We start from the raw sequence: 14,374 nt of genomic DNA, 5'->3' as shown, positions 1-14,374 counted from the left end.
GCACTCTGTTGTAGAGAAGGAAATGAGGAGCCCAGGTTGTGCACGTGCTATTCAAACACTGACTGCTCGAGAGGCAGGCACAGCGCATGCGCAGCCTGTAGAGGTACTGCTGTAGAAATCTCTGATAGAAGGCATGGGATGTACCTTGACCTGAAGTGGAACACCCACAGGGACACTCATCTTGAAGCATGTCTGTTACTGCACAGGGTGAGTAACCCTCTCCTTAAGAGATATTTTTAGATATACTGTTTTTAAAAAATAGAAAAAACCTCAGCCTAATTATATACAATTTAATTTAGTGATGACGGGTGCCAGGTTGGCACCCAAGGTCAGTGAAGTACTATAGACCAAAACCACAATGGAACCGGCTACCCCAGGGCATGCTGACTTGTATCACTGTGCCAGTGTGCACACTCCTTTTTCTCTAAGGACCACCTCAAAGGGCAAGGGGGTAGTACTGTTTCCATGCTTATTCAGTCTGGTAAGACTAACAAGGTATTGGAGAGCTTGCAAACAGCACAAAATTAAGGTAATATTTGACAAGTTATTACTGTTAGGGAAAAATAAGCAGTTTTCATTATACTTGTCGACCTCAGTGGAATCTTAGGTCAGTGACTTTAGCCCATTGCCAATTAAATGGCTATATATTTGGGGGGTAAGCATTTATACAGCCCCCGGTACATGGATGGAATTGGCATGATTGAGTACAAATGCTTCCAAATTTATAGGGAGCAAAACACACAAGCCACAAATCATTTCCACCTTCCCCTCCATCTTACAGCCACTTAAATCAGCAAACTTCCCATTCAGAACTCCAGAATATTAATTTCCTCTCCATGAGCAATCGGCCCAGGATCATTCACTCAGGAGGTCTAGGCATGAAGCTTGGAGGGGCTGAAAAAGAGTGGCACTTGCAGAACCAAAGAACTTGTGCAGCTGGAGCTCTGACACAAAGCTAGCAGTAGGTCTTAGGAGACAAGAGTTAGCTCCTGTTCGGTCCAGGGATCACAGAGCATCCACACATCCCTGCAAGACTTCCATAGCCATTTCATTTTGCAATAGCAGAACTGGACTGAATGCCCATTGGGGAGCTAGCTGGGGCCAGCACTGGCTGAGTAAGCAGCCTGGCTAAGGGATGCATAGCCTCACAGTAGTTTCCATTAACGGGGTTCCTATGAAGTCCCGGGTACAATTTAAAACTTCTCTGATACAGTTCCAAGGGAGAAGCCAGTTCGCCTGGGTTGTCGGTATTCATTCATCAGTGAATGTAAATCCTGCCTCTGGCATTTGTACTGAATGATGGCAAAAGAATGTTGCCAACCACCATGTAACAAGAATTCCATCTTTGGTCTTGGCTCAGGCTCCTGGTCCTTGTGAACTACTGCTAATGAAAACATCCCAGGACTTTGCCCAGGAAAGCTTTCGTGGGATCAGTTTTCTTACCTTGTGACATACAGGTAATTTTAGCCTGGTGTGGTTCGGGTGGCCCATGGAGTAACTGTATCCAGTTTGCTGGCACTCCTCAGTGTTTTATTTATACCCTATGTGGCACTTACAGGTGCATCACGTTTTCACAAGCTGTTCAAACATGCACTATGGGTCCAGTCCTTTGCCCACTTAAGTCTATGACAAAGCTCCCATTGACTTAGATGGTGAAGGATCAGGCCCAAGTCCTCATAATGCCCCCTTGATAGGATCACCTCCATTTTAGAGGAGAAAGCAGAAGCTTGTGGACTTGCCCAAGGCCACACAAAGTCAGTGGCAGAACCAGGATTATAACTCCTGAGCTGATGGACTAAACATGGGACTGAGAGCTAGTACCCAGCACTGCCTCTGTGCTCTGGCACGCTGTGAAAGAAGACAAGCATTCATCCAAGTCCAGCCTGTAACACAGAGAAAGGCAGTAGTCATTAAATTTCCTTGAGTGTCATGAGTAATAAAGGAAACTTTCCGTTGGGCTTCATGCAGAGATCCAACTCCTTGAATAGTTCCAGTCACAAAAATAGGAAATTCATCACAAAACAGACACTTCTCCTGGGAGCCACGTCTGTTCTGCTCAGGTCAGCAGCTCCCTTGCTCAGACTGATGAAAAGATGTACAGCACAGCATACTCTGCTTATTGCTTCTCATCTAGATTGGTGGCTTTTGGTCCCTTCTTGCAGACGTGTAAGACCCTGGCTGTGCTGATGTCACATTACACTATGATCATTTGGTTTTTCAGTGCAGGTACAAGTCACTTCATGGTGTGAACTGCCTGCTTTAAACTCCAATACATTTTTGAAGGACCTAGAAAGAAAATTTATTTGTAGATTTAGCTTTGTGCAAGCTGTCGATTTCTTTGCTCGAGGCTAAGTAAGATCTGTCTTGAGTGTAACAAAGTCAAAACAGTTGATAAATCACAATCTCAACTAAAGGCCTCTTCCATTCTTTTACTTAACATATATAAAGGGAATTCAGATCTGCACAGGAATCTGAATCTGTCAGGACTGGAATAGATGCATGCACTTTGAGTTTGAAGAACTGTATTGGTTCTTTATCGCTAACCTTATAACCTTTTACAGTCTCTCTTCCCCTCAGTCATGGTTTCTCACTACTCCACTTCTCCAGAGATTCTGTATTTGGGAATAAAGCCTCAATCCTAGTTTTAGAAAACTCTTGAACTAAGAACAGATAGTTCAGAATCTTGTCCAATAAAGTGTGCTGAAGGATTTCTTGACCCTCTGCTTTGGTGTAAACCAGACTCCAAAGCTGTTCACCTGTACTAAAACTGTTTGCACAATAAGTTTTTATCAGGCACAATGATAAATACTTAGGCTGATGCTTCATTAAGAAATTGAGAGGTCTGGAACTTTGGCCCCTTGGAGATGAGGGAAATGGGAAATATGCTGAAGGGAAGAACATACATGAACATTTCAGGATAGTGACAGGACACGTTAGGCTTCTGATCCACTCATTCAGTATATTTTGGTGTATGCATCCACCATGATATGCTTCGTTCAGGTCCTCTCATCTGGAATGCCTTTCTAGGCTCCTGCTGCCTAAGGAGAAGGCGGGTGAAATCAGAAGCGTTAATTTAGGATGGGGGTGACTGTGCTAGCCTGAAATTTTGCTAGATGGCAAAAATCAATCACATCTGCAAAGCCCTCAGAGGAGCTCTCCCTCTCCCCTCATTCCCTAACTTTCACAATGCTTAATTCTTTGATCCTTTTATGTGTCATCGTGCCTTCAACAGGCCCAGTTCTGTTTGGGTGATCTGTGTTAAGGCTGCATCTTGGCATGGTGCTCCCAGGAGTTCAGTGGGCTGGGTTAAGCCACAGTCTCACGAGTAGGGGGAATGCTTGGCAATGCAATTGGTCCAGCAGGCACCGAAAGGGAGGGGAAGTGAAAGAATTGAGAGGCATAACAATTAGTGACATCAGATTTACTAGGCCACCTATTCCATTCCCTGACAGAATAGATTTACTCCATACAATACATTTCTGGTGCGTTGTCCGATTCATTGTTAGTAAGTCCCAAATGATGGGCTTTCACTAACTCAATTCCAGTAGAGAAGCAAATTATTTTTTTGCTGTGGTTAGTAACTATGCAGGCAACCAGTGATCAGGAAGTGAAGTGGGACTGCTTATGCATTCCTATCCCTTTATAGTGAACAAATGTAAACAGGAGAAAAATGCAAAACAAGTCTACCTGAGCTGCCTCCTGTGTTGTGGTGAGGCAGATCCTCCCTCCCCACAGAAATCTTTCTGGATTGGCAATTGAGAATGAAGTTTTAAGAAATGTAAGAATTCTAACTGGAATTCACAAGGCATTTATCAAAGTGGATCACAAACGCAAAGTTATTTGGTACTCTGAAAAGAAGCCAGCGCAGTTTTCTTCAGAATTTAAAATTAGTTTCGCTCTTCTAGTAAAAGGTTTTGCTTTTAATTTTTTTTCTTTTTTACACCAGGACTCCTGTGGGTAAGATGGTGTTACCAGGACGACCATTTGCACCAAGAAATGTTACAGACTTGAAAGTTGGGAACCTGGTGAAATTCTCCCATCCAGCAGGGAAAATCAGTAAAGGAACAATCAAGTACTTGGGGCACCTGCTTGGGAGAGAGGATGTGTATCTTGGGGTAGAACTGGAGGGCAGCGAAGAGGGAAAACATGATGGAACATTTCAGGGAACACGATACTATCTTTGGTAAGATTAACCCTATAGTTAGTTTAAACAAAAAAGCCTCTTACTATTCCCCTGAAAAATGTGTAATTTATGGTTCTATAAATATCAGAAATTATTAATATATGTCACAATATAATGTTCTGCTGATAAATAGATTAGGTTTTATTTAATCAAAATATGTATAAACAAAGCGAATGTATTTTTAAAACCATTGATCCTGTTCTACTATTTCATTTCTATTATACCAAATGAGCAATGCAGATTTTATTTTGTCTGGCAGAAGTTGGTGCACCAGAGGTGACAGTTCTAGTCTGTACTATTTACCTCTTTTCTGAATGGTCTACAGAGTTATTATGGAGTCAGCAAGTTACTGTCATGTTTCTCAAAACAAGCAATTCTAATAAAAGTATCCTAGATTTTTACCAATTAACTAACAGTAGGGGGGTTCCCCCACAGTGAATAGTCACCCATTAAACAAATTGCTTAGCTAGCAATGTTTCCATTTTGCATAATAAACTATATTTGTATTGTAGTTCAGTGTAACAAGTATAGTATATGCATATGCTGGATTAACCAGTTACTGCAGTTTTAGAACTAATGACTCAAAAAAATGGAAAACAGAAAACAAAATATGGATGACTTAATATGTCTGTTTAACAAGATTCCATCTCCAATGATCAGGCACAACTCCCAAGATAAGTCATTGGTTTCCAAGACAAAGGTTCTCTGATAATCAAGAAACATAAGAGATGCCTATTATAGATTGTTTTTAGATTTTTCTTGAACAGCAACCATTCCTATAACACAGTTAAACCTCAACATCTCCTGTGATGGAACACACCCGAATGCCCATCAAAATATATAACATTTTAAAAAGTGAAAGCAAATATCTCTTCATCTGTTCTTGAGGCAGCAGTAACTCCTCAAAGTTTTCCCGAGCTTAAATCACTTTATAAAACTGAATTGGATTAGCCCTAGGAACCAACAGAGAGTCAGTTTTCATTTGAGGGGACTTCTTCAGGGCCACCAGAATAAGAAGCAGAGAACACGACCAGATACAGAGTCACCCCAGGTATCCCAGTTACACAACTAACATTGATAGGAAGCATTAATGATAATCAGGGGCACAAATCAAGACTCCTGGCTGTCCTGGATCATCAGTGCGAATGGATGGGACCTCTACTCAGAGATTAACATCTCCTTTGGCAATGAGAAACTGCCCCCAAACCTAAAGCATGCCATTGTCTGATCAGTATAAACCACTATACAGACTGAAATACATATTGCATCCAAAACACATGATATCCATTTTTGTTCTTGTTTCTCTATTACTGCCCCTTGTTTAGGCTTCAGTCCTTCTTTTGTATTCTTGTTAGTGTGTGAAAATTTTGAAACTTCCAAATTCTGAGGTTTTTACAAACAGAAACAACAATAAAAAAAAATCACAACTTAGGTGATTTTCTCCCTACTTTCTCCCTCAAGAACAGTATGATTCTTGAGACAATGAGCCCATTTTCACCACAAGGTCAAATGAATAAATTTTCAAATGTATTTAGGATAAAGATTGCAATGCATGGCATGGCTGCCTATCCCTGCTTGCAAGTTAATAGTTGGGGCACTTACCAAATCATTTAGTATTTCCGAGACCAGACCAGCAAAAAGGGGTGTCAAGCCATAATGGTCTTCCAGGTTCATAACATACACATTAGGCCGAATCAACAGACTGAGTTCAAATCAAAGGTGAAAAAAAATGGTTTTCACTTTGATTTTAGGGCAAAAGTCTACTGTTAGTTCTGCAACATTTGGTATCAGTTGAAATTTTGCATATTTAGGAGCAACAGAAGTTTGGAATCCAGATCTTTCAGAACTAAGAGCAGAATTTTATTCTGCTAGCAAAACCAGATTTTGCGATACTGATTTGCAGAAATGAAAAATTTTCACTTTATTTAATTAAAAATCATGAAATACACCCAATACATATGCTTTATTTGGAGAGAGGGAGGAAAGCCGCATTTTGTTCTTAACTACTGTGGGGGTTAAGACAGACCTTTTGTGAACATTAACTGAATGTTTTGTATGGATTTTCTTCCTAGCAAAGCTAACAAAGGACTATTTGTGAACTTCAGCAAGATCATTATGGCATGGGAATAATGAATCCAGGACAAACCCCTCATATAAGCCTATGGACTTCTACAGCAAGTTACTGGCATGCTATGCCCTTTGACTATCTGCAAAGAAACTAATTATATTGTTATACACAGTGCATTTGCTAAAAGTGTATTGATGTATTTCCTACACATTTTTATAGAAATGTTTATTTTAAAATATTTTCTGGAACCTTTGTAAACCTTTTTGTAAAATAAACGTGAAGTGTTGTCATTCCTGAAGGGACACTCTTTAATGACTTGATTGGTATTTACTTACCTGACAACACAGCATAATCAGCAATTTAGCAAACCTTCTAAATAAGGAATTACCTGTTAAACATCCATTCCTATAAAACTTCATATAGCAGATCTATAATATACCAGAAGAAAAAGATTCATGCAACTGAAAATCTGAAGTGTTCCACTTATAGGAATGTTTTATGGAAATAGCTTCCTTTTGCTTCTGTATATAAATTAAGACCTGATCTACATTAGAAAATTTGGGTTAATTAAACTGGTTCAAACCTGTAATTTAGCTTAATTTAAACCAGGGTAACCCTCACTTAAAATTGGTTTAAGTTAAACCAATTTAAATAAGGGATAAGCCACTTTAAGTGCATCTAGAGGTTTGCAATGGTTTAACTACAACCAATTTAAAAATTTAGTTAATCCAATAAAATTTTTTTAATACAGACAAGCCCTAGTTATCTCAAACTATAGGACACAGATAAAACAAAAATCAACCTTTGCAACATTTTAACTGCAGATATTTGCTACTCTAACTTCATTATTATTTTAATGTTCAAATTAAAAAAAACCCTATTTGTTCACGTTTAGCACCATGAAGCATGCTCTGAAGGTAGCATAACAATGAGCTTTCAGGAAAAGATACTTGTTTTTTAATTTTGAGAAATTAAGGGCTTGTCTACACATAAAAGCCACATTTGTTTAACTAAAAGTGTGGTTTAAAAAACAATGTACTGAGTGCAAATCCCAGCATGGACAATCAATTTAAACCTTGTTTATATTATTTTAGCATCAAAGCTAAAACCAACGTAAACCAGATTTAAACCAATGTAAATTTCTCACACACAAAGGTCTAGTCTACACCAGGATATTTACCAGTCTAGTTAAACCATTATTATTGTTTTTGTGGCTGCAAACCAAAAAAAGTCCAGTTACTCTAAGAGTGTTGACGAGGCGTTATGTGAGTAATTATGGTGGTATAATATACCAGTATAGTAATTCTGGCACATTTCCCTAACAACAAGCCCAAGTTGTACCATTTTAAATAAATTAATTTTAAAACTACACCTTTAGTTAAATTAGTGCAACATTGGATGTGGCATTGTGAAGTAATTAGAGGAGTTTGTAGTGTGGAACAAATTTATATCTCGTTCCATACTGTAAATTCAGTACTTCAATTTCTATTTGGTGCTGATTTTCCAGCTCACATGCTAAGCTGATGCTTCATCCATTCACATTCTGTTGAAAGCAAAGTGTTAAAACGTATCTTGTTTCTTCCGCCTTGCCACAACAAACACTGCAGCTGCAGTACGGATATTAATGTTTGATTTGTAGACTATGTGGGAGCAAAGTTTACCTGATCAGAGCTGGCTTCCTTCCACAAAAAACTTGATGGACATAGGAAGTTTTGTCAATGCCACGTTCTATAGGTCAGGCTCCTTGTAAGAGGTCACCTTTTTAGTGATTGTAGGATGGGGGAATAAAGCATGCAGGGAAGAGCCTACAATGGAGTCACAGGGGACTGATGTGTGAGGGAGGGAAAGGGGCTCAAGGTATGGAAGATGCCCTGGGGGATCAACAATGATGGTATAGGGCGTAAGCAAAGCTCCTGAGGCAGCATCCAGCAGATGTGTGAAGGAGAAAGCAAGGGAATGCTAGTTTTCTCCAAACTTCTGTATGGGACAGACTGGCAATGGTCCAAGTGCTGCATCAGTTCTTCTCCACACCTAGCTAATCAGCAGCTCCTCACACACTAGACAAGGATGCAGCCCACAAACACAAACTTAACTCTGAACCCATCGCTAAGCTTGTACAGCGAGTATGAACTAGAGGAAGTGAACCTGCATGATGTGTATGTTGAAAGTAAATGTAAGTTTGTCATGAAGGTAAAGAGTCTGCGTGCTGGTGCTGTGTTTGAAAGTGGGGAAGACGTGTACATTGAGGTTATCCTAGATATTTATGCAGCCTAATTTGATGATTTCCTTGATTTTTATTATTGCTGTAATACAAACTGCACTTGTGCAACCTTAACTTTTAAGTCAGCCAAGTTTGTGTGGTAATATTATGTAAGGCAATCCCTTCCCTCATAGCAGGTTATCCCCCTCACCCCAGTTATGCTACATTGGCTTTTTAGAAGCTTGAACATTTCTTCATTTGTTACAAAACAAGAACACAAGAAACTACAAAAACATTCAGGTAGCTCCCCAGTGAAAACTATTGCTCTCTTCACTGGCATTGGCAGCACCAGGAGGACCCATCCTTGCCTAGTTACAACATAATGGTTCAGATTTTAGGCAATAGTCCCAAACTAGAGTTTTGAGCTAGATCAAACTGAGGATCCAGAGTTTGCTTGGGATTAGTTAGCTTAACTATTCCCACTGAAGTCAATGGTTAAACACCCAATGAGTTAAATGGGAGAAGAGTTAGGCCAACTCTGAACACCTCGGAAAATCCTGCTCATGGAGCTTGAATAGTCCTCATTCAAAGAACGGAAAATCTTTGATTTAGAATTCAATAGACATCAGCAAGCCACTATATGAGACTGATTTTCATATAAATTAGATGAAGTCAGTTGTCTAGCCACGATACACTTAACCCGAGAAGCCACAATTAAAGCTAGTATTTACCTAGCACCATACTTCATATAGAACGGTTAAAAGGATCAGCTGAACAGAATAATTCCTACAAAACCTAACAGATCACACGACAAATCAATGTAATAAACTTTATAGTCCGAAGAAAGATGCTGTGCTAAGGAAACTACCTTTGCAGTGATTCAACAGTCACACGTGAGTCATTCTTAGGAAAAAATGAAAAAAAATTCTACACCATTCATTCAATAGAAGAACCTTCTTCTCAAGTCTTTTGGGGAGGTGTGGGGTGGAAATCTAGAAGAAATGTTCAACTGCCATTAACAGCAGCATCTTCTGGAATCAGAATGTTCTCTGGCTTACTGCTGAGAGGGAGAAAGACCAAAACACTTTGTAAACATGATTTGTGCACCGTCCCAATCCTGCAATCTGATCTGCACAAAGCACCTTTGACTTTAGTGGGACACCACAAACCTCTAATGTCTGTCCCGTAGATCCACTTGCAAGTTTGGGGCCCAAGTCCAATAGAGCAGTTGTTCAGGGGGAAATATATTGATTTACAAGGACACAAACAAAAGTGTGATATAGCTATGGCTTTATGGAGAATGCTACACTTTAACAGAAACATGTTTAGTTGTCAGAGCAAGAAAATTTGGAATTTTGGAAATGTCTTCTACTACATACGAGAACAAATGCAGGAAGTGATGTTTTCTTAATGTATTAATTTATTTTTTGCAGAAATCTGCAACTTTACGAGTATGCACTCTGGAGATACCATGCATGCATCGCCTCTAAATGCGTTTCTACAATTTCATCTCTTGGTAATAATCTCATTCACAGCATATACATCTAAAAACTAAAGACATCATATTTACAGAATTTAACAAGACCTTGTCTTGTTGTTTTAATGAAAAAATTTAACAGGGTTTCACAGAGCAGGAAATATGGATTAGATACATCGGTGCCGCCATAAATAAATAAATTTCAAGAACAGAGTTTTAAAAAATTCTTTCAGGTCTTGAAAATCCAAAATTATAATATTGCATTAACTCCAATGACCTCTTACTATTCAAACAAGTCAAGAAAAACCTATTTGTATTAATATTTATAGACAAGCAATGAGAATGCCCCAAACAAAAACATACAGCAAGTTTCAATCATGGCCAACTTTAAATAATTTGTTAACATTTGGAAAGGATATAAAATAGGTGCAGAACACAGAAGCAATATTGACTACAAAACACATTGTTTGCGTGCATATTTTCTCTTTATGGGGTGGAGAGTCACAGTAGTATCAAAGCACGTAAATTTTACAGTCTCAGAGAAGCAGTTTAGTATCTGTGAGTCCAACTGTCCATCTTGAACTATGAAAGCCATTTTCACATTCCTGGGTACACCCAGTGAATATTAAAAAGGATCAAGATGACAATTTCATTTTTAACTTATTTGATATTCTCACACTCTTTATCCCCCCCCTTTTGTTTTGTCCCAATTTCAGCTCTTAAATATTTCTGAATTCAGTTTCAAGGGATTTTACAATCAATCATTCTTATTGTCCACATGTATTGCCATGGAAAAAACTGAAATGAGAGTATAACTGGGACAGATACAGTAACTGAAAGAAAGCAATATATTTTTTAAGAAAACATGATTTAGTAGCACATGATTAGAAAGTACTGAGACCAGCTCTTTAAAAATTATTACACCTTCTCATCACACCTCCCATCTTACAGGAAAACACACGTACCACAGACACACAAATGCACAACTCAATCTGATCTTAGACTATATTTTACAAATTTTCTTCTTAGCCCCCACCTGCCCTACGCCCTCCCAAACAAGCAAGGTTGATAATTACATCAAATTCAAAGCATAGCCAAGTTTAGGATTTGTTTTGGTTTGCTATACCCTGAAATATTGTTCACAAGTCACACTCTGACTAAAACTTTTAAAGAACTATGGTAGTAGGAAGGGATAATTGATACTAATAGATGATAAATATAAAATAAGTTTTTATAAAAGTTAATTTAGATGAATAGTGAAATCCTTTTGAATACCTAAAGTCCAAGTTACCAACTGAACCATACTAGTCTAATAGCACAGTTGAGGGAAAGCTTATTTTTAATAACAAGTAGTGCATTACCACCACAATAGCATCAGCTTCCTGCCATTCACACACATACACACACAAAAATTTATACAATACAGTGCATTTTATATGCCAGCTGACATTAGGGTTTTGTGTGCATTAAATAAATTTTACACAAAGAAACCTTTTTTGGCATAGTCTACATTTCAGTTGGAGTGTGAAAGAGTGTTGCCTGCTTCCAGAAAGTAAAATGAATGATCTATTATTCAAATACAACTTATATTCTAACAAACTGAAGATTCAAGAACCATAAATAGTTCTTTTACTGCTACTGTTTGTGCATGGACATTTACAAGTAAATGAGTACAACAGAAAAAATTTTCAATATTTTTTGTACAACCAACAAATAAGAACTGAAAAAAAGCTCAAATAAAAATCAGCTTTGCTCTTAAAATCAACTTGCCCATTTGATGGCACTCTCTCTCACCCTCCCAATAAGCATCTCCTCAAAAGTTGCCTCTTTTTTGTCTTCTGCTAGCTAGTGAAAGCTATGACTAAGCCTAGAATATCTTCATCCCACCAGAAACCATGCTTTTAGGATTATTAGAGCTCACAGAATGAGAGTTGCTGTTGATTAAAAAAGAAAAATGCTTGCATCTACACTGTCTTAAAAGAAAGCGGCACAACTGTTCTCAAGCATGCGACTGTTACTCTCATCTGATGACTCATTTTAGTCATCATTTTTGCTATTCCAGCAGAAACTAAAGCAGTTAAAAAGTCAACATAAATAGGATTGAAAATTGAAATCATACAAAAAGAAAAGGAATTACTGAAGAACTATGACAGAAGTGGTATTGTATTGAATACCTGAATAGACAGCAGGTAATGGTGTTGCTAATCTCTCAAGGAAGAAAAATGTTTTAGGTAAAATGCTTCAGCTCATCTGTTTTCCACACTGTCCCTTCAGTTTTGCCACACTGTCCATTTATACAAACAATTACAAAAATGTACTCTTATTTTTAACTTCATCTGGACAGCGGGAATTTTTTTCTTCTTTCAGATATGAGCTCCTTCTCTCACAGTGCAAAATTATCATCAACTTAAAAAGAAATCTCAACTCTGATGCCTTTGACTTCATTTTGCTTATTAATAATGCACACTTCAATTGATCTCAAGCAGACTTAAACAGATTTTAGATTATGTTTAGGATTTAAGGAGTGAAGGAACATATTTCAATATCATACCAGATAAAAGGCAGTTCCAGATCTGAATCACAAGACAGCAGTTTTTGCTGCTATCTTTTTAAACTGCATGGAGGGAAGACATCAGAAAGGCAATACAGGCAAAAAACAACAAAAAAACCCTCCCCCTTTCAAATGCTGTGAAAATGTTGGATTTTAAACAAAAAGTTACAGTGTAAAAATTCAAATGCATTGTACCAGCTTCTTAAAAACATCCTCAGTCACACAATTTCACATCATTCAGCTGCCCAAATCCAGAAGTTCTGATTTCACAAATAATGACTGCTTTATTACAGCAAACTGAAGAGTTTAAACAAAACTGATTTTATATAATACAATATATTATATGCATAAAAGTACCAGTATGGTTTCTAGTTTGCAAGTAAGTGTTTTGTATTCTTCACTGTATTGCAAACATTTCCTGACCAAAATAAAAAAAAATGCAGTGTGCAACTTTTCCACATCTGCCATCTGCTATTTATACAGGCTGGTTTATTAACAATGTGCAAATAAACCTTTATTGAAGAGCTAATATTGATTCTTTTTCAGCTAAATCAAGATTGGGGCACAAAGTACCTTCTGTGCTGTAAACATCATGAATTCTTCACAAAATTGGAAGCTGAAAAGGCCTAAGTAACAGGGTGCAAACACTCCTCATACATAACCATGGCTGAGCTCAAAACTTCCAAAACAGAATTTGGAACAGTTCTGGCATTTGGCATATCTTCACTGTACTGCTACAGAGCAGTCTTAGGAGAACGTTATTTATAAAAGCATAATTTACTTTTAGCTTTACCACACAATGGCCTAATAAAAGCATGCAGCAGTCTTTTCATCAGTAATATGGTAGAATTGGTTCTTAGTTAATTACCAGTGTTGACACTGCTTGATGAGCACTATACAAGCAAAAGGGATTGTAGAATCACCTCCGATTTTACTTTTTATAAAGGCTCATACAAGTACCTGATTTTCGCACCAGAAGTCACAATCTCAAAACAGCAAATTTTGCGTAGACTTAAATCACCCTGAAAAAAAGCAGCAATTACAAATACCCCTCTCTCTGTTTATCTGTTGTAAAATTTACAGTTGCATTTTCCTGTCTTCTTTTTCAGTAGTTTACAATCCAGAAGCACAGGGAGCTTTTGTTTTCCAGCTAGCTGGGACCAGGCAGGTCAGCTATGGCTTCAGTTTTTCGGGATAACTGTAATATTTCACATCATTACTAAAAATTCTATATTTAAAAATTAAGAGCCACTAAGCAGTAACTGCAGCCACAGGATTAAACGGCAGCAATTATCTGCTTTCCTGCATACATTCTTCAAAGAGTGAATCCCTTCTGCTTTGCTCACTGCAATGGGATAAGAAAATAATATTTCCCTCCCCACTCCCCAAATTTATTCTTTAGTGCAGTACAAGTGGAAACGGTTTCACATCTTTTCCTCCCTCCTTGTAATCTGAAAATAGTTGACTGGCAAAGGCCTGGCAGATGGACTGAAAGGTTCCTCATGTTTCCTTCTCCTACGGCTGTGGGCTCAAGAACTGGTTTTCAACCTAATGCAGACCCTTTCCAGATTCAGGTGTAATGTGGCATTTCACACTGTTCACAGCGGTTTAGCGCTGGATGGTTCAGAAAGGTGCAGCTATCACAATTCCATGGAGCCCCTTCAAAGTCTTCATCTCTTGGCTGAGTCTGTGGAGTCTGTTTGGAGCTGGTTTGATGCTCTAAAGAAAAAATAATGTTATTTTTCAAACAAAGCCTTCATAAGAAAGTATACTATGCAATTTTAGCAAATATTTACAAGAGTAGGTTAAAATACTCATCCACTAGCTAGTAGTTTTCAGTTGTTTTTACATAGACATCAAAATGGCACTGTACAACTGGATTAGGATTTGAAATT

At 38.1% G+C, this 14,374-nt stretch overlaps 2 protein-coding genes across 11 annotated transcripts in view; one reads left to right on the top strand and one right to left on the bottom strand.

Annotated features, from left to right (window-relative positions):
* The window catches only part of LOC127043008 (uncharacterized), a 57,017-nt gene extending 50,203 nt beyond the window's left edge, over positions 1 to 6,814 (top strand). For all 6 annotated transcript variants that reach the window (XM_050936669.1, XM_050936665.1, XM_050936664.1 and 3 more), the window contains 2 exons: positions 3,947 to 4,183; positions 6,256 to 6,814. In XM_050936669.1, coding sequence (XP_050792626.1) covers positions 3,947 to 4,183; positions 6,256 to 6,313 — 295 coding nt within the window. In that variant the 3' untranslated portion in view covers positions 6,314 to 6,814. The remainder of the gene's footprint in view (positions 1 to 3,946; positions 4,184 to 6,255) is intronic.
* A 3,034-nt stretch (positions 6,815 to 9,848) lies between these two features.
* The window catches only part of TAB3 (TGF-beta activated kinase 1 (MAP3K7) binding protein 3), a 70,712-nt gene continuing 66,186 nt past the window's right edge, over positions 9,849 to 14,374 (bottom strand). For all 5 annotated transcript variants that reach the window (XM_050936565.1, XM_050936566.1, XM_050936568.1 and 2 more), the window contains one exon: positions 9,849 to 14,198. In XM_050936565.1, the coding sequence (XP_050792522.1) occupies positions 14,050 to 14,198 (149 nt within the window). In that variant the 3' untranslated portion in view covers positions 9,849 to 14,049. The remainder of the gene's footprint in view (positions 14,199 to 14,374) is intronic.

Source organism: Gopherus flavomarginatus, chromosome 1 (genome assembly GCF_025201925.1).
Source record: "Gopherus flavomarginatus isolate rGopFla2 chromosome 1, rGopFla2.mat.asm, whole genome shotgun sequence".
Classification (NCBI taxonomy): domain Eukaryota; kingdom Metazoa; phylum Chordata; order Testudines; family Testudinidae; genus Gopherus; species Gopherus flavomarginatus.
The sequence above is the reverse complement of the archived record's forward strand: the minus strand, read 5'-3'. Positions and strand labels throughout refer to the sequence as shown.